General features: G+C 47.4%; 2 protein-coding genes and 1 long non-coding RNA gene across 12 annotated transcripts; 2 read left to right on the top strand and 1 right to left on the bottom strand.

Annotated features, from left to right (window-relative positions):
- Positions 1-198: 198 nt before the first annotated feature.
- Positions 199-22,062, bottom strand: P2RX5 (purinergic receptor P2X 5). 10 transcript variants are annotated; one of them, XM_084493339.1, is made up of 12 exons: positions 15,065-15,511; positions 12,603-12,753; positions 11,055-11,174; positions 9,706-9,781; positions 9,254-9,350; positions 8,703-8,783; positions 7,825-7,963; positions 6,990-7,126; positions 6,192-6,285; positions 5,588-5,653; positions 4,768-4,850; positions 199-4,330 (listed from the first exon to the last, which is right to left on the bottom strand). In XM_084493339.1, the coding sequence occupies exons 1-12, from the start codon at positions 15,199-15,201 to the stop codon at positions 4,255-4,257; spliced, it is 1,257 nt and encodes a 418-aa protein (XP_084349465.1). In that variant the 5' UTR covers positions 15,202-15,511; the 3' UTR covers positions 199-4,254. The 10 variants fall into 10 exon arrangements, with proteins under 10 accessions (XP_084349465.1, XP_084349467.1, XP_084349472.1 ...); XM_084493341.1 differs by having other exon boundaries at positions 11,103-11,174; positions 15,065-15,501; XM_084493346.1 differs by lacking the exons at positions 12,603-12,753; positions 15,065-15,511 and adding an exon at positions 20,675-22,062.
- On the top strand, positions 228-1,092 carry EMC6 (ER membrane protein complex subunit 6; the record flags this gene model as incomplete). Its single annotated transcript, XM_084493361.1, has 1 exon — positions 228-1,092. One exon carries the CDS (start codon positions 228-230, stop codon positions 564-566), a length of 339 nt encoding a protein of 112 aa, XP_084349487.1. The 3' UTR covers positions 567-1,092.
- Positions 8,043-14,269, top strand: LOC311421458. Its single transcript, XR_014684875.1, has 2 exons — positions 8,043-8,796; positions 13,786-14,269. It is a non-coding gene; the product is annotated as an uncharacterized lncRNA (long non-coding RNA).
- Positions 22,063-23,194: the final 1,132 nt, after the last annotated feature.

Raw genomic sequence — 23,194 nt, 5'->3', positions numbered from 1 at the left:
GCAGGGAGGGAGCGGAGCCGCCAGGGGCTCGGCCACGGCCCGGCGCGGGGCCCCGCGGAGCGGCGCGGAGCCGGGCGTGAGGTACGGGGCGGAGCGGGAGGGCGCCGGGGGACGGAGCCGGGCTCCTGAGGGCGGCTCCTGAGGGAGCGCGGCCTTGAGGCGCGCCCAGCCCCGCGGCCGTGTCCGTGCGTCCCCCGCAGCCTCGTCCCGGAGCCGGGCGCGGAGCCATGGCCGCTCCGGCGGCGGCCGCCAGGCGCGAGGGGCCGCAGTTCATCAGCGAGGCGGCCGTGAGGGGCAACGCGGCCGTGCTGGACTACTGCCGCACGTCGGTGTCGGCCCTGTCGGGCGCCACCGCCGGGATCCTGGGGCTGAGCGGGCTGCACGGCTTCGTCTTCTACTTCCTGGCCTCCGTCCTGCTCTCCGTGCTCCTGGTGCTCAAGGCTGGCCGCCGGTGGAACAAGTACTTCAAGTCGCGACGGCCGCTGTTCACCGGGGGGCTCATCGGAGGGCTCTTCACCTACGTCCTCTTCTGGACTTTCCTCTACGGCATGGTGCACGTCTACTGAAGCGGCCGGGAGCCGCGGGGGGCTGCAACGGAGCGGGAGGACGGTCGCCAAAAGTCACCCCCAGCGCCTCGGCCAGCTCACCTAAACCGTTGTTCATCGCTCGTGTCGTCAACACCGTCAGTAAATTACGTCCAAGTACGAATGAATCGGTTGTACTGTGCTAATTAAACGGGGTGCGAGAGCGCTCGGATGCCTCCCATGGATATTCGGTGGCTGAAGAACAATTTCTGTCCTTAATTGCGGTCACATCTGCAGATTCTGATTACTTTAGTTCCTTGTATCCTCAGCGTTTTGGATAAAAATACCAATTACCCCCCTTCTCTAGTTGCTGCCTGCCCAGCTATAACAGCACTCTAAAAATAATCCACTGACACAGGGAAATGTTTCACAGCAGCATGTAATTAACTGTATGTAAAGGTTTGATACAGAAATGTATTTGAGTTGCTAGTGCAAATGTTACCTTCCACAGTTGCTGTATTTACACCTTATAAATAAATGACATTGTCGTGGAGACTCTTCACTGGCATGGACAGAAGTCGCTAAGTGATGCTGTTAATGCCGTTGTGTCCAATGAAATACAGGCACCACAATGCACACCGTGTCATTACCTGCAAGTTTAGGCTTGTTCAAGTATTAGGATTCCTGCGACTGAGCAGTGTGATGTGGTGCCATGTTTGGTAGGGACAGAAAGGACAATTTGATCACCCACTACAGAGGTGCTGTGTCTTTGCTCTAGAGCTGCTTGTGCAAACAGTGCTTGGAGCCTCTCACCTACAGCTAGCAATCACACTTGCACAACCGCTGGGTTTTGTTGTGTATTTTCTTCCACAACCCCACGCTGCTTCATCTGGTTAACTGAGGCCATCACTGCCTTACCAGACCATTATAAAAGATTAATGGTTTGTTACACAAAGGGTTTAAAACATTAGATTCTGTATTCAAAGATACTTTACAGAAAAGTCAAGTTCTGGTGAAATGCAGTTATACAAAAAGGTGGATCTGAAACTATAAACACTGCTTCAGTCGGGTATCTTTTTGGGGGGAGGTCACATTTTCAATCCCCTCAGTTGTATGCTTTGGCAGATTCATACCATGAGAAAACAGCCACCACGTTTCATGCATTAATGAATATCTTTTAAACACCTGCACCATTGAAATACTTTCTAGACTCTTACTTGAATTGCTTAACATAAGTACGTATGTAACATAAGTACGTATGACAAAGGGAAATGGGTATGTGCAACCTAGAGACCATGTTTTACAGAGCATCTTAGAGAGCATTGCCCTAAATTGACACAGTTTATTGCTGTACATCAAATTAAAAAAGAAAAATCAAGCTCAAGAAACAAGCTCCTAAGGAGAAGTCTGGTTGTTTTATTAATCACAATTGTGCAAATTGCATTAAATGAACAGTATAAAGAAGGGAAAAACATTCTAGTGAATTTTGGGGTGCTAAAGCCCCCCAAAGACTTAAATTCAGGAAATAGCTTTGGTCTGTTTTGTCAAGTTGAAGCACTGACTTCAGTAGAACAGTCAGCTTTACTGTTAGGATGAGCTATTCAGTCTCAGTGATGCCTTGGCCTTCGCCATGTGTTTCACCATCTAGCAATTATTTAAACAGAATGAAGCCCTGACAGCCAAAATTCTGAGCTGTTTCACTAGTGTGGTAGTTTCAAAAGGCTGCCTAGGGGGGCCTGTCCGTTGTACACAGGGTGACTCATGTTTGCCTAGAGATATTTTGGCTGTAACTGTAGCATCAGAGGTACATAGCTCATCCTAAATTACTTTATCTCCAGTGTTTAACTCCATTTATAGCTACATGTTAGACTAGTTAATATTTACTTAGCAGGAGTAGAGGGAGTGAACGAGACTGGGTGGGGTTTGCTACCAATGACTGAGTTCAGACTTTGCCACTGCTAACACAGGTGAGTTCTCATTTAGAGTCAGTCTCGGAGTAATCACTTCAGAGAAGTTAAAGCAGAGGTAGGTGGGGCTCACTGTTTCCCTGTGTGTAACAGATCACAGCAGCCTTCTGTAATGCTGCTGTAATCCTCTCTACACCTGTCCTGACAATACATAAGGGTGCTGCAGCAGGAGCCCTTTAAATCTTGATAGTCAAAGAGTGGATGGAAACACCCTTATCAGAACAACTGGCTAATGGTGACCAGTGGCATTTACAGAACACTGATCAGTTTGTCCCAAGCCATGGTGCAGAGGCTTGAAGTGAAAGGACCAATACATCAAGGACAGGAACATTCACCTACCATCTTCAGGAGCTGGTGAGTCAGTTCCTGCTAGCTCAAACAAATGCCAACTTTAAAGGAAAGCAATGCTATTATTATTAATTTTCATCTTAGAGTAGTTGCAGCCCCACTTGAGCATAAATTCACAAAATGGGCTGCCGTTACTTAACTTTATCTTGCGAAATAACAAACCACCAGTGGCTCTTGAAAGATACCAAAGTGTTGAAATAGTGGACATCTGTCTTCTATTTTTACTTCCTGTTGGTGTATTTGGAAGAAGCTGGCAAAGTGTTTTACCTGACAGCTCCCCTTTTCAATCTCCACAGTACTGGCAGTACTTTCAGGGTACTACAAAACAGGGCAGAAGCATGAAGTGCCCCTTCCAGATCTCTCTCCACCATGAGCAATTAGTAAGCAATACAGAAAGCACAATCACTAGCAAATGAAACCAGGCACTAAGCAAAGAAGGGAGAACCATCTCCATGCACATATTCCCAGCACCATTTTTTTAAGTATGCTAAAACCCTTCCCATCAACCACAAAAACACCTGTCCCTATCTTGCTTCAAAATACCCCTCCACACATGTTGCCTTCCCTGTGCTCTAAAATACTGGTTGGTTATCTGGTTAACTACAAACGGAGAATCTGGGTAGCAGATGAGGTAGCTGGGACCCAGCCATGGCTGAAATCGATTCCCCACCCAGAGCTGTGGCAGGCTCAGTCTCCTGACGCTCCCAGGAGAGAGGAGCAGAGCACCTTGTGGCAGCTGTTGTAAAGGCTTTTTCTGGAGGAGCTCTGCTTCCAGCCCTAGCGGTTACAACACACAGCAGTGAAAGCACCTGCCCCTTGCTCCAAAACAGGCCCACTCGGCCTGGGTGGCATAGGATACTAAACCACTTTCTTCTGGGCTCTGAGGGTTGCTGAAATGTTGCATTTCCTTGCACTTCCTGACATGAGCAGTCCTGCTGCTTTATATCTAATCTTGCAAATAACAAAAGCGGGAGTTGGAAGCTGTGGCTGCAAACCAGTGGAGCAGGAGACGGGTTGATTCTTGGCCTCAACCCTCCTCAAAATGTCACTGGTGTTTCACATCACCGCTCTTTAGCACTTAAAAGCAAAGCACAGCCACAGGATAATGCTGGCTATTAACATAGGTACAGATATATCTATTCATAAATATAAAAACATTCATTTGGTGCCTTCTTTTTCCTCTTATAAAATAGTCTTATAAATCCATAGTGATGACACAGGTGTTGCAAGCTCAGGATACCAGAGAATGTCTCAGGGAAAGAAGGGTGTTCTGTAAAGGATTTCTTTTCCTCTGGGAATCCCAATAATAGATGGTAGATCTCATCTGGGTATCTCCACTTCCCAGTCCCAGCGTCATCTCACACCTGTGTGGTTTTCCTGGAACGTGATTCCAGCTGACGGCCCCATCACTGTGCCTAGAGCCCACCGAGTTGGTCAGGGCTCTGATTCCCATTCAGAGTAGGGCTAGATAATGATTTCCTGGAACTGGACCTGAGGAGACAAGCAAGGAAGACAGAAAAGGCAAGCAGGCTATTTCCGTTTCAGGAGGCAACACAGAGAAGAGGTTCCCAGACAGGCCTTACCACACCTTACCACAAAGGCTGTCACACCTAAAGCTCCAGTTCTCAGTTTTATGAGGCTCTGGAGCCCTTGGAGCTGTCCCAATTCCATCTGCAGTCATTATGGACTAACAGTGCAAGGCCATTTATAGACCAACCATGATACAGCAGCTTCCCTCGTTTCCCAGCTAACTGCAGCGATGAATGAGGGAGGGAGTAACTTGGCTAAACTCATTTGGAGGAATATAATTTCCTGGAACTCGCCTTTGTTTGCCATTAAAGTTTACTGCATTCCCGTATCTCCTCCTATTTCTATTAGTCATGACAATAAAGCCATTACATTTAAACAGAAAAGCCAAGCCTCCTTACTTTACTTCCTCATACTTCTTGCCTCGATAAAAGTTACTCTTTTTAATCAGATACAGCAGCACCAGGTCGCAAAAGAAAGCTCCCTGCAAAAAAAGAAACAAACAAACAAAAAACAGAAAGAATTCATCATGGCCTGTAACAATGACATTTGTCATGGAGCAAACCCATCTCCCCACAGGGACACTGCTGTCCCCCACCCCAAACTCCCCCAGGCTGCATAACATTCAACAAGCTCTCTTCCTGGGTAATGTGCTGGGCCTGCAGTTACTCATCCTTGCTCCAAATTCCCTTTGATGCCTTTGTTTTGTCTCTAGGTGCGTAGATCTTTCAGAAAAGGCATCATGCAGGCAGAGCTGACAGGTGAGCTACTAGACACTAGAATATCTCAGCTCAAGAGCTAATGCATAATTAGAATTGGAGGGCAGGCATGGAGAAAAACTCTGTCTGGGGTATTTTATGGCCAGCAGAGTGTAGTAATTGAGTACATCACAGTTGTCACAGTGTTTGCCCTTTCCATGGTAACAGAGCTGAAGTCAGCCAGCACAGTTCAGGTTTTTTACACTACCATGTTTTATCTCAAAGTAGAGAAGGGTATGTTCAGATCTAAATTACAATTAACCTTAAAGAAGAATAATTTGTAGGAGACTACAAGATACAAATGCCTTTAGGACAGGACACAGACGTACATCTGACTGAGCAGCCAAAGTAGCAAAGCCTCTGCTGGAGAAAATACAAACAAATGGTCCCATTTTATCCCTCTAACAGCTAAATGACAGATCTGGGTCCCAATATGTTACTGTAAGAAAATACACCAACTTACCGCCCCCATGAGAGCAAGCCCTGAACCGATATTGATAACGGTGGGAATGATGTTAAATTTCCCTGCCTAAAAGAAAAACGGGTCATGAAATATTCAGTGAAAGCACAATCCAAGAAACAAACTTAAGGGTGTGGTATTACACAGGGGAAGCTACTAGTGCCTGTGGGTGTGTTTTGTTAGCAAGCAGCGAGCACAACCACAGAAAAATTCGCAGTGAACAATTTTCAAGGCTAAAGGTCTGTCTGTGTCTCAGTGCCAACTGCTCATGGCTGCATTTCTGTACTTGCGTCATCTCTGGATTAGGCGTCTCTTTCTCCAGCACATGCATGTGGAAATCAAGTCTCCGGGGAAAATTTGCATCTGCTGGACTTTACATGAGACTGTTTTTAGGTGTAAGAGATGCAGACAGCTGACCTTTACCTTGTCCACACTCCAGGTCATCTCCTGTCTTATGCAGAGTTAGCTCCACATAGATAAATGGCAAGAGCTCTTTCCTACAACAAGCCAGAGAAGCTGTTCTCATCCCAAAGCTGCCCTTTCACTGAGAAGCGTCTCCCCCCTTCTCCCACTCCAGGCTAAGAAATACTCTGGCCTGGAACCTCACCTTGCCATTCACCATCACATCAAAACGGATTCCATATGCTTTAAAGAGTGTCCGGTAGTCAACCCCGTCAGCATCCCGGTAATATTTGGCAAACCTGGAACGGAACAATGCCGATTTTAACTCCATCATCTGTCCCCACACACAAGAACCCATCCGAGTTCACCCATCTGTTCAAACGGATCTATTCCTCTATCAAAACCAGCTTTATCTTTCAAGCCTGGTTCCCACACCAAGTCTCCCAGTGGCAATCAAGTCAGGCACTTCTCAGGGTGTTTCTTAGCTGATGGTATCAGAAAGCCACTCAGATTGGGAAGCATCTACACGTGGTTATAGCAGAGTTGCAGCTTCTCTGGACGTTCCTTTCCCATTGCCATGTGGAATATGGAAAAGAAACATACTGCAACAGGGATATCATGGCCTGAACCTATGGGTCTTGCCGGCAGTTAATTGACTGGGAATCAGGCAGAGGAGCAGTGGGTAGTACCGGTTATGAAGGGACTGGCAGAGGTCATAAATGATCTTGGTTTTCAAGCTGGAAATTACAGCGCATGCATCAGGAATCTGGTGCAGGCAGCACACGGAGGATAATTGCTTGGGCAAGTGCCTGGAAAGTGAGGAGCTTGCCATGGGCATGACTCCCTCCCTCCTTCCTTCCCTCCCCTGAAGCAGTGTGCCTGGCTGGGGCAGTGCCTGGCACAGTCCAGTCTGGTACTACCTCGCTGCCAACCTGCAGCACCAGTGAGTCAGACCAGCTCAGCCTGACTGCGGGTACTGCATCACATTCTCCTCTTTACTCACCTGAAGTTGTACCCAGAAGAGATGGACTTTTCTGCAAACTTGTTATCCAGCCGGCTAAAAGAATAGTGAGGATTACATTCAGAAGGGGCTTTATCAAGATCACAGTTCCATTCAATCTGAATTCCTATCACACCACCCTTAACGAAAAAGAGAGACAGTGTGAGTTTTTTAAGCTTAGTTCAACCAGTCTGTCTTCAACTTTGTCAGATCCTAGGGCAAGTTTTCCCTGGGGACAAGAACAGATGCATTTCTGGACACACAACTGTGGACAGACTAAGCTTACGATAATAATCACATTACTCTTCACACAACCCTAGTTTTGCTTGTGCTGGGATCCCAGGAGGTGGCTTCCCATCCTGATTTCATTAAGTGCCTATAACATACTTCAGTGGAGAAGACGCTCTTTAATGCGGGGATAAAGTTCACAAGTGCAAAAGCCAGCACAAAGCCTGCACTCCTCACCCCGTGCTCCCCAGGATGCCTCAGACTGACTCCATCTCCCTGTCCTGTGCTACAACCAGGTTGCCGCCCGCTTGGCGCTGCAACCCCAGGCATCCCTGCAGAAATGGGCCTGTTCACCTGGCTCTCCCCACAAAGGCAACCTTATGGGGTGTTTCCAGAGCAGGGCGAGCACCACTGACATCCCAGAGTTCTGGGTCTAAGCCAGTGGTTTAGTAATCTTAAGCAGCATTTTCTAAGCAGCCCTAAATAACAGAAACCTGACCCAAACATCTCTTCCAGCATTATTTCTTGCAAGCCTGGTTGGGAGGCAGATCCCTGGGCCTCACAGCCACCCAGCGAGCAGTACAGTGAGCTGGAAAAAACACACTCCTACCTCCAAAGCCATTTCATGGAAGTCGCTCCCGGCCCATCTGACGATGTTCCCCAGGAGGAAGATGGGGCAGTAGGGATGCTCCGTGCTGTAGCGGCAGCTTTTCAGGTAGGACTCGTTGTCGGTTGCCAGCACATTCATCCTGCATGTGGGAAGAGGGGAAGCCATCTTGTGTCCCTCTTTGCTTGCCTACACAGCCTACACCCCCAAGGCTGCAGAGACAAAAGGCTTCTTCAGCATCCCACAAGCAGAACAGAAATGGCACCTTACCACCAGCTATTCTTTTTTTTTTTTTTTGTCACCCTGCGAGCTTCTCTACTGCTGGCCTAGGGAAAGCAGTCAGCTCATACAAAAAGGCTAGCTGGGGACTAGGTCAGCTGAATCTGGGTTCAAAGAAGGCCTTGCGTGGAGCAGGCTGATAGAGGGCTCCAGGACCATTTGCTCTTCTCAAGTTAACAAATAAGGGTACTAGAAATGTCTAGCTGAGCCCAGCAGAACAGCAAAACCACACTTCCTTCTACACCTTCTTTCTGTCTTATTGTAGCAAGAGCTGCAGCAGCAAACGCAAACAGATTCATTTTTATGGAAGAGGAGGAATATCTGGGAGCAGAAGCAGCTCAGAAACCTGACTATGCACTGTCTGAGGGACAGCTCCATTGCCTTAGGAGCATTCCCCAGCTGCATCCCATGCTGTAGGAGCCACCACAGACCACGTTTGGTGATGGATAACCTTATCAACTTACTCTCACACAGTCTGTGCCTCAGAAGAGGCATTAACTTTCTCATCCTATCCCTCAGGCAGGAGAAGGACAATGGAGCAAATCAGGATTACTGGCTCTGTGATGGAGAGGATACAGGGACCTCCGAGCACCTGCACTTACTTGGAGAACTTAAACTTGGGGAACCGGATCGAGTTCTTGATGTAAACAGTGAAGTTTTCTGCGCTGGCAAGAAGTGGTTTCCTGGAAGAGAAAGGTTTGTTCCACATTTACGTTTGTACTCTGTGCACATGTTTAACTGGAATTGCCTTTTAAGAAACAACTAGGTACCATCCTGTGGTGCTTCTGCAGGGTGCATCCTCTGCTCAGAGCTTAGAGCTTCAGCAGCCAGATTCTGCACTTCCACAACCAGATCCCAGCTCTGCCCTTTCCCTGGCAGACACGCCACTCACCCCACACTGCCACCAAGCTGTTAGTGAGGAGCATGCAGGCTGAGAGGGAGCACTGAGAGCTGGACACAGCCCCGGGATAGCCAGTGAGCAAAGCAGGGGGAGCAGAGGACCAGTCCCGCTGAGGGCCGAGTAGAGCTCCCTCCTGCACTGGAACAGCTGACATTCAAGCAGACATCCAAGCAGAGAGAACCCAGACACTGCCCTGAATGACACACAAGCCAAGCAACTTGAGCTTGGAAACAGCATAGGACAGCCACATACTTGGGCTTGGATCTTTTCTCCACTGGGCACCAGGCCAATATCTCGCAAGTCCCTCTGATGCTGTCCCTTTCTTTCAAACAACGGCCAGTCTTAACTCCTGCAGCACAGACAGCACAGAAATGGTCACACAGAGCAGCCGCTGCCTCGCCTTGCCTATGGGGTAAATGAAAATCATGCTTTTCACCGCCACCCTAAGCCCTCCTCCCTGCTGTGAAAGGGCCCCTCGGCTGGAACAACCACTCTCTTGTTGCTTCTCTGAGCAGCCTGGGGTTCTTTTGGTCTAGCCATCACAGAGCTGTAAACAAGGCAAAAATCGTAATGAAAGATAGCGAAGAAAATAGTTATAGCTGCTCTCTGAAATCAGAGATCTGTGGGGTTGTAAACCAGGCCGATGTCTCTGAAGAAACCTGCCTCTACCAGAAACAGTTCAGAAGGAGGTCCCCCTTCCTTACCGTTGCCAGCCACCACTGCTTGCCCAGCCGGGCAGTCCCCATCCTTGTAACACAGGGCATCAGGAATGCTGACACTCTGCAAAGTGGAAGAGGACAGAAGTGAGACCTGTGACAGGACACGAGGCAGCAGCAGAGCTGCGCACATTTCACTGCACAAACAAGCTGAGGAGGCACCTGAGCAGGCAGGAGAGGAGAGGGCAGGCAGCCACACAGAAGGGCTGCATCAGACCTCGCACTGCTCATGCATAACCTGGCTGGGAGCAGGTGCTTGGTCAGTGAGCAAAGCATGGGAATATTCTGCCCAGCACTGAGGGCATAAATCTACAAACTCCAGGAAATCCCAGTCTCACTCTCCAGGCTAATTCAGTTCAGTGATGCTCCTGAGACTGACTCAGAGGGGTAATTAAGTAACGCTGTTGTAGGGTGAATCATCTACAAGATGGTGAACAGCAAAAATGCGCAGCTGAAGCAGTAACTGCAGGCTGGGTGCAAATATCTTGGCAGTAGCACAGCGCCAGCAACACTACACTTTAGCTAAGACTTCCTGCTTTTGGCCTCTGCTCAATCTGGAGAGGGACAAGCAGTGGAAAAACCCAGGCATCACTTCCTACCAGTCACCAAAAATAAGCAGGAGACCGGAGTACTTCACCTTAGGAGGTAACGGTATCTTTGATTTAAGCAACAAGTTCTGGGCGTCCAAAAATTGCCCTTCTCTTGGCTGCATGCTGGGTTAATGCAGCCACTAGAGGACAGCCGTGTCTTTACCAAACAAGCTGTGCTCTTGGGCCTGGGTTACCCCTGTGCTTGTGATAAGGAAAATTAATCATTGCTGCATGCCGACAACACTCCTTGTATGGCCAGCATCCTCATCCCCCAGGCTCCAGCCATGAACCATGTCTCCAAAGAGGTCATTTAAATACGACAGGGTTTAAAACCTTGTGCTTTTGACCCATAAGACACATTCTGGAAGGTGCTAAGCACCTTCACAGTGTCCTGAAAGCAGTGAAAGCCTGAATGTTCAGCCCTTCGTAGGATGGGGCTCTTAGAAAGTCTCCTTACCAGTAAACAGACTGAGTCACCTCTAAGTTGTTTTCCCATGGCCTTTTCTGACCCTAAATAATCCCTATTCTGGTCTCATCTCCAGCTGGGCAGACATCCAACACCTTCAACTAAAGTCAAGCGAGACTCTACATGACCAGTGCCTCTGGAAATTAAGAGGATTGAGCCTCCCAGGTTTGCAGTAACCAGTCCAACTTTCCCAACTGAGATGTAATACTACAGAGAAAAAGCGTTCGCCTTTTATCCTTCCCGTATTCGCTGCTCCCCGAGTGTCCTCTGCCAGTTCTTACCCCCAGTTTTGTAGGGGTCGGGGGGCCCGGGGGCTCAATTCTTCCTACCTCAGGACACGTGGCTTGCCTCTGGTTTGGGGTCACAATCAGATTCGTCATGACAAAGAAGACGTTTTCACCCTAGAACAAACAAAGTAAAGCAAGACGGGTCAGAAAACCTATTTTAGAGAACCTCTTACAAGAAAGATGCAATTCTCTGCAGAACAGTAACACTTCCCTCTCTCCTGGTGCTTTTCAAGCTGGGATGCAACAGAGCTCTGTCTGAGTAGTCATTTGGATGAATTTAGATATTGCCAGTCACTCACACAGCTGGGGAAGCTCTGGCACAGAGAGGTGCAGTGATCAGTCAGTTACAAAAAGCAGGTGAGGGCTGAAAACACAGCAAGCTGCAGCTGTCCCAGGTTATGGTGTTGCATTGGCACTCACAACCCATGGAATTTCCCATGTTTCACTGGGAGCCCAGGGTCTACCATCGCCACGGTTGTGCTGGATTCCATATTGTAGCCTTATTGCCCAGCCACATTTGAGTTCCTGGTGCTGTAGCCCAGATATCTGCGTTATTTGGGCACACCAGCCCGGAGGCAGAGCTGGCTATAGTTACTCCGTGTGCCCCACTACAAGGACTCCCAGTAAAAAGACCAGTGCTTGTGTCACAGAAGAAACATCTGGCAAGTTAAAATACCGGTCAACGCCAGCATTTAATTTCTGGGTATGCACAACCAGCTACCTGCTAAGGGTCCCACGGCTCCCATACAGCTTGCACAAGAGGCACTGCAAGCCTGCTGCCTGGCCTTCCAGCTGCACAGCACATGTCGGTTGGAAATCAACAGCTGGCAGGAAGGCTGCATGCTAAAACTGGTGGAGATGTAGAGCACAAATCTACAGATCTGAGCAAACAAGGGATGCAGCAGAAAGAAGGTGAAGCCTTATTCTTACGTACAGACACGTAAATTGTTCAATTTACAGCTTTCTGCCCCGTCAGCACAGAATCACGATTTTCCCTCATGCCCTTTCATGCACACGTGGCAGATGCTAGCAGGGGAAGCACACAAACAAGCAGCCCCTAGCAAGCACGGTTCAGCAGTTTCCAACATGATAGCAGGCCCCATCTGCTGGTCTCTTCTCCTTAAGCAGCAGCTATACAACTCACTGTCCAAGCCAACGAAGCAGCGAGGCAGTTTTAGCCGGATGCATGTCAAGTATCACTCAATTTCCACCACATTTTTTCCCCCGCTATCTCCCACCTCTTCTGGGCTGCCCCACGCACATCTGCTGCAGCCCAAGAAAGGAGGTTCAGCTGAGCAGTCCCACTGAAATCCGTGGGACTTCTGCTGACAGGTTGTGTTTGCCAAGTATTGTCCTTTGCAAGATAGACAAGGTTGCTCTCATATTTGTAGGGAAGACCTAAGAGTAGGCACAGAATTACTCTCTTCTGGCCAATCTGATTATTTACAGGAAAGACCTGGGCACATCACTTCAGCCCTTCCACCAGCACCCACACTGGAACATGCTTTTCTCCCTGATCGGTAGAAGCAGGGTGATGCCAACCTGTGGAGGGATAACATAGTCCGCAACATCCCACAGCCTCTCCCCCAGCTCCGAGGTGTTGGTGAAGGCCACCCCCTTCAGCTTGGTGATGACAGAGCTCTGGAGGGACGTGTCTGTGTCCTGATAGCCTTTCTTGACAACAAACACCCACCTGCAAAGAACACAGCAGGCAGCAGCATTAGTGAGTAACATCAGAAAACAGGTTAGCTCGAGGTTTACACTAAGGCCAAACACTGTTCAAGAGCAGATCAAAATATTTGAATGACACCAAACCCTCTGTAACTACTACTGCAGGTTCAGAATGAAGTAGTCACAAGCTGCTCTTATCTACAGCATGCCAAGGACCAAGACCACCTACACAGTGAAAGGTGTAGAAACTGGTTAGTGGGTGTAAAACCAAGCCTCCTGCCTCCACATCCTGTGCAATACTCAGTGACCTTGGTGGGAAGAGGGGACAGCAGGGCTCTGTGCTCCTCAAGGTGAAAAATAACAAAAGCTTTTGCAAGTTGCAGTGAAAAATGTGGTTGGTTTCACAAGTGAATGATTCAATCCCATTTTAACACCTTGCTGTTATGCTATGAGTCCACCAACAACTGGGTGTTGGTCTCCCCACAACTATATGTCTCCCCACAACTGGGGAGATGCGATGCAAGCAGGAGAGCTGAATGTTGCTGAGATCTGCAGGGAGTGTTCGCAGCTGGATACGGGATCTGTTGTAAGCCAGTGCAATGGTAACAACGTGACTGCACCCAGGGCTGTGTTCTGGGCTTCTCAAAAGCACACCTGGAAGAGCTGCTTCCTCTCTGAACAGCCCGCGGAAGGGCTTCACTCACTTCTTCCCACTGGAAGCAGCAAGAACTCCCTGTTATAGGGTGAACACCTCTCTGAGTTAAATGAAATGTCTCCTGCTTCTGCACAGTATTGTCGAAATCACCTACCAAGACAACGAATCACCAAGACCCCTGAAGAAGCTAACGGTGCTGGGGCAGGTTTTGAGGGAGGGACGCAGGCTGCAGCTGCTGGCACAGCTCCCCTTTGCAGTGCACAGCCCTGGGCTGCACCATCCCAGCAAGCACAAGCAGCCATCTCCGGGGCTGAGCAGCACTGACACAGGCTGTGCCTGACAAGCCTGAGTAATAACATCCACCACCCTTTTTCCAACAACACTCTTCTTCTATCCTAGGAAGGCTTAACGAGAGACTCTGGAGTGTCCCTCAGTGAATCTGGGAGGGAACAGCAGCCACATGCAATCAGTCCAGAGGGACTGGATAAGCACAGCTCCTGAGCCAGCCTCCAAACAGGTACAGGTATACAGCAGAGCAGCCAGGCAGCAGGCTAACGCAAACCACCTCTGGGACAAAGCTGCAAGCCCCAGCCCCAGAGGAGGCACCACAGGCACCAGCGGTGAGAGTGCCAAAGGTCTGCAGAAGGCAACATGTGCCTGTGAAAGAAAACAGCCTGTATGGCCCAGGCAGTCTCTGAACATTCACAGTCGCTTCCTGCTCTGTCCCTCCTGAATGGAGGATGTGTGCTCAGCAACCTTATCTGCAGCACTCCTCCTTCAGCAGCTAATACATACCAGGCTGCTGAGGCTCCATCTCTGTCCTGCTAAGTAAAGCTCTGAAACTGTACACCTTTCTATAAATAAACCCAGCATGCCAAAATGACCCTGCTATATTTAATCGATGAAAACATGAGGTGAAAGAAAGGTGAGGGGACCCAAAAGCACAGACAGTGAGGGTGAGGCTTATGAATCACATTCTGAAAAGCCCCAGAAATGCAAAAAGCAACATCAGAGGCTTCACGAAGGCTGGATAATCCCACATCACAGCCTGCAAGCTGCAAGGAGTACGGTTGTGTTTGTTACATGTCACTTCTCTGGCAGAACTGGGCCTTTTCTGAGCGATGGTGTAGCCATCTCCATGCCCCGCTCAGAAATAAATGCAAGGCAGCTGACATTCACACTGCCTCATCCTCCACAATCCTGGCTGCTGCAGCCCACTCCCACAAAGACATTTGCCACTTTGTGCTTGGTTCCCTCCCATTTAGACTTGAGCACGTCATGCAGCTGTGCAGACAAGCCAGGTTTGCCCCAAGACTCAGCAACCATGGCCCTAAATGCTATTGTCTCCAGTGAGTCAAGTATTAAGGTTTGGCAGCTTTCCTACCAAATACAGAAATAAAGGCTTAAATAATGCAGTACGGAGCCCCAGTGCCATTTGCTCTATTTTTAACACTGCACTAATCGGGAAGGTAGAGATGAATCTAGCAATCCCTAGCAGGTGAAAAATCAGGTATGAGTTCATTAGACATTACAAAGCAGCAGTGTTATAAATAAACCTAACTATCCGCACTGCCACAGCGAGCTGTCGCTGTATGCAGAGCGCCCTACATCAATCTTCCTCACTACACAGCAAGCAAAGGCAACCACAGCAGCACATCACACACAGAGCGATTCTTACCCCACCAGGTAAGCCAGGATGGAGAGCTGCACCACTCGGTAGAGAATCCCCACCTTCTTGTTCTTTGCAATGACGTATTTCTCCGTTTTATAATCAAAAAGCGAGAGGAACAAACCCTTCCAAGCCACCTGCCCCATCCTCCCAGCTCGCTCCCCACCGGTGGCTGAGGCAGGGAGCAGTGTTTGCTGCTTGCGTTACCCACACGTGCTCTGCATGGCAACCTGACACACCAACCCCTCCGAGCAGCGAGTGGCTGATCTCCTCCCTCCTGTCAGCTGCTCGCTGGCAGCAGCGCTCAGGTTCGAAACTGGCAGCTGCACTAACACGATATCTTCCCCTGGCTGCTTTCCAGATGAGTTATTCTCTGGGGAAGCCCCCACCTCGGTGTTGCTCCTGCATTTCATTTTCTCCCCCCAGTCAGCAAGTGTTTATAATGACACGTTATAGCATGAAGCCACGTTAAGGCATTCAAGGTGACAGAGCCACAGGGTCTCCCTGGTAAGAATTAAAGCCTGCCTGCAGCCTTCACATGGTGGCAGAACACCTGGTTAAGTTTTTAATTTCTTAAGCATTTGCATGAGCAATGAGAGCTTGGGTCCCTAACAGCCACTCAAAATACTTGCCTGGCTACTGCATCATCCCACAAAACAAACAAACAAACAAACAAAACAATTTAAGAAACTAATAAATTCTGCATGTAATTAAGGGATCAATCACCATCAAGTCTTGTCCAAATGCACAGCGAGTGCTGAGCTAGGTGCATTTAGGTACAAAACATACCATCTGATGCAATACCAAAGGGAGAGGAATGGATTTTGTCCTCACTGAGATGAGAGTTGTTTACTAGCCAGTAGTACAAGAGATGATTCCTAGTCAAGGACATGAAATGACTATTATTTAACCAAGGAGGGAGGATACAGAATGAGCTTTGAGGAGGAAAATGAAGTTAGCCAGCATCTTCCAGCATCTGAGCTAAAAGAGCTGACCTTCCTCACCAAGAGAAGCTCCAGCAGCAAGCTGGGACCTGAACTGGAGTGTGCCCACTCCATGGGGATCCCACACACGTGCACTGATGGGAGATGTCTCCCAGGGGTTGCTCCAGGAGGCTGCATCCATTACAGAGTGTTTGTCAGAGAGATGAGGTGTGTATCAGGTGTAAACTGCAGGGCTTACTGCATTCATGCACGAGCACCTAATTAGCTCACACCTGAGCACTCAATTAGCTCAGGGGGCTCGGTCAGGACCAGAAAGGCTCTTGAGATTTCACAGCAGGCACCTGTGATACGCACCTGGACAGAGGTCAGGAGAGGGGGTCACAGCCACCCGCTGGATGTGCACAACTGCCACGTTATCGAGGCTGCAGACAGTGCAGAGAGCTGAGCTGCTTCAGCACACACACGTCCTCCCTGAGCAACTCTTTTCCTAGGGAGAAGCATTTCTCAAGATCCCAGGCTTTATGGAATTGTAGAAATTTTCCCTTTCATTCTCCTTAAATTCTGTATCAAACTTAAACAGATGGATCAGACGTTTAGTGAATGTGTGCCAAGATTGCTCCAAATCACAAGAGAATCACGAACAGTTTAATAATGAATATCCTCAAAATACCTCATTTTGTCCCTCATCCTACAGCCATCCCTAGAGTTTCCTACCACAAAGTGAAAGAAACCTTTCTCCAGCAAGTGAAAAACTAGAACAGAAATCTGCCCGTGAGCTCTTTTTAACCCAGAGGCTGCTGCTCTCCTCTATTGCCAGCCCCATGGCACGAGATCATTTCAGCACCCGGCTCTTCCCCGAGGAGTCTCCTGGGCGACACGCAGGCTGCCGAGGGACACCCACGGGCACCCTCTGAACTCTGCCCCTGGCTCGGGGTTAGCCCAAACCCCCCTCCCAAACTTTGCAGCCACCCTTCAGCCTCAGCAGAGGCAAGAGGCTGCTCTTGCTCACCTCCTGCTCACCAGGACCCCTCCTTTCCCTATCTGCTCCCTCCACATGGGCAGTATCTTTCTTCCTCGCACCACTAATCTCACAAAACATGTTTTTTGCTTCCCAAGCTCCTCCTGGAGCCCTCTTTCTCACTCAAGAGTTCATGGTTTCCCACTTCCTCAAATGGTAGTTGATGACTGTATCTACTCCTCTTTACCTGCAGACCAGACTGTCACTACTGGCAGTTTCAGAGATCCTCTCTGTGAAAGCCTGAAGCACAAACAAAAACTCTTCCAACATCTAATAACCCAAGGAAATAAAAATCTCCAAGAACACACACTTTTGCAGGGAGGAAGGAGGCCACAGCAGTCACTGGGGCCAGAAACAAGTACGGAAGAAATGCAGGCTGAAGGAGCCACCACCTGACCTTCTGCTCACCTGCTCCTAAATCAGACAAGTCCACAAGCACAAGCCACCCAGCAGCACACCCTGTGTCTCAGGGCTATGTGCCATTGGCTCACGACTGCTTCCAGCACTGCTCCTGTTGCACTAAGAGTATTCAAAGTCACGAACAAAGAAAGTATCAGATCAGTGAAGACAAGTCAGCCCTTGGTGCTGTCTAGAGACCCCTCTCTCCATCCTCATCTTCCCTGGAGGCACATCCTTATCTGTCTGGGTGACTGCACAGGCTACAGTCAGACCAGGAATCATGCTAAGAGTTAAATAGTGTGTTGCCTCCTGGCCTGGTTTAACTCAGTGGCACAGACATAGGTCTGCTATGAGTTTTTGCAATTACTTTCCAGGTTAATTAATCTGAGAATGGATTTACACAGGTTAGAAAAAATGCTGCTTAGAGAGAGAAGTGTTCCTGTTACAGACATAACCTGAAGATATCAACCACACTTGATCACTAATGAAAAAGAGCATGAAAAAATGACTTTTTTTCTTTTTTTTTTTTTTTTAGAGCCATCAAGTAGAAGCAGAGTTGCAACTGCTCTTTTTGAACAAGAAGTTTCAATTTTTATCAGATGCACCTGAGAATATTCTGAACGTTACTTGACACAGGAAAAGATTTCTGCTGACAACAGTGCTGCTGGCATGCTCTTGCAGTTATTGATTTCATCACCTTGTACTTCTCACGACCTTATTTTTTTGTTGCTTGGAAAGCAAGATGACTGGCGTGTTTCTCAAAGTATCCACGGGCTGTTCAAACAAGCAGTTTCATGAAGCAGGGAGTAAATAACTTAAAATCTAAACATCAGTTACAGACAAAGAAAAGTAGTTTCTCTGTGTCCTTCTCAAGGGACTCAGGCTGGATCTCTTCTGCAAGATACCTCCCTTCTTGAGTCCAACATCTTGGACTCTATTGGACTTCCATTTCCCATGGAAAAACAAACAGTTCTCCTTTCCCATGAGGGCTATTTACTCAGTCTGGAGATTCTCACAGGGAGGATTTATCCTCCACTGCTGAAACTCTCCCGTTCTCTCTCTTTTTATTCCTGACACACACCCGCATGTAACTCCTTGTACTGCTGTCACTAATTATTCTCATTATTCACATGTAGGTATAAGATACATCTCTTGTCTGCCCAGACTGCTACTCATCTACATTCCTCTCCATCTGCCAGTAGCTCTTTGGTGTTAATCCAACCCACAGCTGATTTCAGTCCAGTCATGAAGCCGTAAAGGCCATGTAAAGGGACTGTGGAAATTAAACTTTAGACCCCTGCCCTGACATAGCGACATTCAAAATGTACCAAGGTCACATCTGTCTCTTTATGGCATTGTAGGTTAGAAACATTTCACATTCCACCCAGTAACATGGTCTAGTGCTACCTTTAAGTGACGCCCAAAAGGGACCACACATTTTCCAAGCAATAGCAGACAACCCTGACCAGTACAGACCTCAAGTGGCTGTTGTAGGTACCCATTTTAGGCACTTGTCTTGTTCTCTTTCAGTTCCAAGTGATCATCCTCTAGGCATTACTGCTGTCTGCAATCCCCAGTCCACCCTTTACTGGGCTATCAAGTGCAACAGAAAGCATCAGCTCCCAACTGAATGACAGCTGAGTCACAAAACACTCAGACATTTCTGAAGCACTGAATATGCTCCTGCAGCAAATGCCTGAGCAATGCAGATGCATCATCCAGAGAGGCGCCAGAGCAGCTACTGAAATAGAAAGGAGGCAAGGAGCAGAGGACGTAAATAAGAGATAAACTATTTTGGCAAGGAAATGAACAGTGGAAAAGGGAGAAGTCAGCTCTCCGTTAACATTTTGTTTTTCTTTCTCACAGTAATCATACCTTTAGGTCAACATCTAAGGAAAACAAGGGCAAGAGTTCAACTGGTTGAAAGAGGAAACTGCTTCTAAACCACAGCACATGCACACTGAAGCACAGGAAATCAGCAACATCAGCCTGCATTCTGAAAATGAGTTTGAGAATAAAGAAACGTGCAACCTGCAGTGAAAAATGTTCCATTCAACTTCCTTTTTAATACTTGCTGTGACTTTGCAGTGTAAATAAGAAATAGGTTACTACTTGCCAGTGAAAAATTAACAGAAATCAGCCTCAGCCTCAATATATATCCTTGTAACTGGCACTTGTGCATACCCAGCCACAATGGAAAATGAAATCTTTCAGGAGTTACTAGAAAAACATACAGATTTTTTTTTTTTTTTTTTTTTTCTCCTCTCCTCACCTTAGGAAGAATATTATTTGCCAGAGGCTTGTAGAAAGGTAATGTGTGGAAGAATCTTTCTGTCATTATCTACAGAAGAATCCAAACCTGTCTGTAGAGCTGAAAAATGGAAGCCTGACGGAGTTCTAGAATATATTGTCTCTTTCGTTCAGCTCATCGCTTCCAGAAGAAGAATTTTCAGCCTCTGAATGCATTCCAGGTTGCTCTCCCAGCTCTTGAAAATCCTACATAGCGTATGGGAATTCTTGTTATCATCAGCTGTCGTTTTCATTCACTCCTCTCTCCCAGCCCGAGAAGTGAAAGTGCTTGAGGAATAGGACCAAAGAGAGAAAGAAAAACACACCATACCTAATGAAAGTAACCCATCATGCCCTGTCCTGTGAGACAGCTAGCACTCTCAGATAACAGAAATTCAGTAAAAATGCACATAAACCATTGGTGGGACATTGAACGCAATGACAGCTGGAATGGTAGTGTTACACAGTGCTATACTGTAATTTTCAGCTTCTAAAGTCAGCCCATAAAAGCATCATTAGGGAGTAAGAGGAGAATGTTAAATCGAAGGCCTGAAAGACAAATGTTTTTAATGAAATGAGTACTCCTAAACATGCCTGACTGACCACCTTTTTGCTTCTTTGCCAAGGTGCATCATCCCTGGCCTGGAAGGGTATGAACAGGTCCTGGCTGGAGAGCTGTTAGCAGAGGCTGCCTGCCTTGCAGCCAGTGCTGGGGAGAAACCTTCATCCCCTTTGGCCAGCGGAGAATTTCATCATGTAAACACCCAGAAAGCTGAGACTGAGGCCTCTGTCCTTCCCTTTCTGGAATTACCAACTGGCAATTCTTTCCAGCTGTAGGAAAACAAAACATTCACGGTACTTAGACTTGACCCACATAGGAAAAGGTTCCAACAGCAACACCCTCAGCCAACCAGCCCGGCACCTGACCTTGCCTTAGCTCTGGAGGCTGATGGTGCTCTAAGCCCTTACCTGTAAGCACAGCTGATGTGTCCCACGCACGCTCAGACAACAGAGCCACAGCACAGGGAGCAGTGGAGCACGGACATACTGGAGCTGCTCTGGCCAAGCTGGCAGTGTCGAAGCAACCCGCTAGCAGCTGCACAGCTCCATTCCAGCTTATCCATCCTGTTATAATAAGAGACAGGAAATTTCTTTTTTGAGAGTGTAATCCAATTAACCTCCAAGTAAATCTGCCCCAACAGGCTCTCAGGCCTAACAAAACACTTCATTGCTCCTATCTGATGCTCTTTTACGTCAGCACCCAGCGCTTAATGAAGAACTACTTATGCCCTTTTTCTGATAAGCTTTCCTGAACAGCAGACTTCCATTTTACTTACTCCTGCTAACCACCACGCTGTCTGCACTCCCAGAGTCCAATACAAGAACCTGCCAGCTTCTGACCACATGGAAGGAATTATAACCCAAGGTTTGTGAATCTTCCTAGCATATGAGAAAGACATAAGCAGCTGATATCACTCCTGATTAAAATAGCATTACGAAATGTATCCATCCTCCCCTACAAGTTAAAAAATAAAAAGCTACCTCAGATGCAGCAATTCTTGTCAGCCAAGACCCACTGTCACACCTCCTACTCCTTGGCTATATATCACAGCAAAAAATAGCCAAAATCTGTCAGGCTGAGCTGACCTACTAGACGATAATGTTCAAACCTGGAATGATTTAGAGCCAGGACCAAAGCTAAGACAGCTGGTGTGATGGGGATGGGTGATCAGCACTCTTCCATATGTGTGTGATGTACAAAGGTCGTGCATTAATGACCCTCCCAGCTCAGAGGCCTCCCAGTTGTCTGCAGCAGCTTCTCCACCTGTCACACCTGGACCCCAAACATCCTGCTAATGCGTGAGGCTGGCAATTAATGACTCCAAAAGAGTCACTTGCAAATCTATGGAGATGGCATAACTGTGCCACTGTCAGAGTGCACCGAAGTCAGGCCTATGCAGCAGGGCCACAATGTTGACAAGGCTTTTGCACAGGGGATTTTATTCAAAACGCAAATCACAAATAAATTTAGAAGCAGACACAGCAAGACTTCCATGGAAATAGCACAAAAACCCAGCTGTGGCTTGGATGACTGAAAAATCTTGGCCGTCTTCACTAATCCCTTAAGTGCCATCCAATTACTGCAAATGTGTTTGGCATCTACTACAGCAATTGTGAAGAATTAAATGATCGAATGGCACTCATCGGAAATTACAAGTCACAGAACACTGTAATGCATTTACGAAAAAACATCTAAAAAGGAAAATAGCATAACCCACTGCAAGAACTGACCTCTTTGAGAGCCTTAAGGGACAACAAAAGGAATCTGAGTAATGAGGGATAGTTAATTCAGAGAAAAACCTAGAAAAAGAATTAAAAAAAACCAAAAAAACGAAGAAGAGAGAGTATAACAAGATTGGCTGAAGGAGCTAGGCTTGTTTAGCCTCAAGAAGAGAAAAGTCTTCTTGCAACTCCTTATTCTTAGCACAAACTTACACAATTAGCAATCTTTCCTAAGGTAAAGTAATCAAAAAACTACCAACAGTTTTTTTTTTCTGTGCAAACTCTTACAAAGTGTGATCTGACTGTAGAGATCTCTAGGTGCTTCAGAACAGATAGGACTTTGGTATGGAACGGTGAAGGTCTGGTAGGGAGGATGGGCTAGATGGCTCCTAGGGAGACTGGCAGCAAAAGCACAGCTGCTGGTATATCACAGTCCTTTCACAACAGCACAGCTATCTGTCCCAAGTGTTGCTCAGTACAAGACCTGTCTAGAGCTGTGGAAAAAAACAGGCAACAAATTTTCTTCTCCTAAGAAAAGCCAACATGGCCCACAACTTAAAAATAAATTAGTAAGTGAATAAATAAGGAAGCTATGAAAAAGTAGGTGGCTTCTTTATAATGCTGCCACCTCAGTCACTCAGCTGCTTGCTTGCCTGAAGCCCTTCAGAGGCATTCTCTCTCCAACCAGCACATTCTGCTTTTCATGTACTTAATGCCTCATTGAAGTCCATTCACTCAGGAACAAACTGTTCTACCAAAACATAGACTGAAAGATGGACAGTAGCTCCAGAGATGCTACCTGGGAAATGGTATGACAAAATACACAAACTTTTAACCATGAAGTGTTATACACAGGCAGGGGTCTTTTGAAATATTTTATTTAAAAAAATATATATTAAATAAAAAAAAAAAAAAAGAGGAGTAACAGTTAGGGGGGACAGTAAAGCCATTCGGACCAGACAAAGCACATTCTTTCCAAATGGTACAGAGCTGTTATCATAAAAAAACCTGCCATAAGTGGTTCTTTGATTCAGATGAGACTTTCTTTTCTGAACTCTCTCCTAGTTAGTCTCAATCCCTGACAGTTGTAAACAGATTTGGAGTGACTCACAGCTTGTATGCAGCTCCAAGGAACTCTACAATCAGCCAGAGAGAAAAAATCGGGAAAGAATGGCTGCTGCTGTTGACTGAGCTGGATGACAGCAC

This window comes from Aythya ferina (genome assembly GCF_964211825.1).
Source record: "Aythya ferina genome assembly, chromosome: 19".
NCBI classification, from domain to species: domain Eukaryota; kingdom Metazoa; phylum Chordata; class Aves; order Anseriformes; family Anatidae; genus Aythya; species Aythya ferina.
This window is presented reverse-complemented; position numbering and strand designations above follow the sequence as displayed.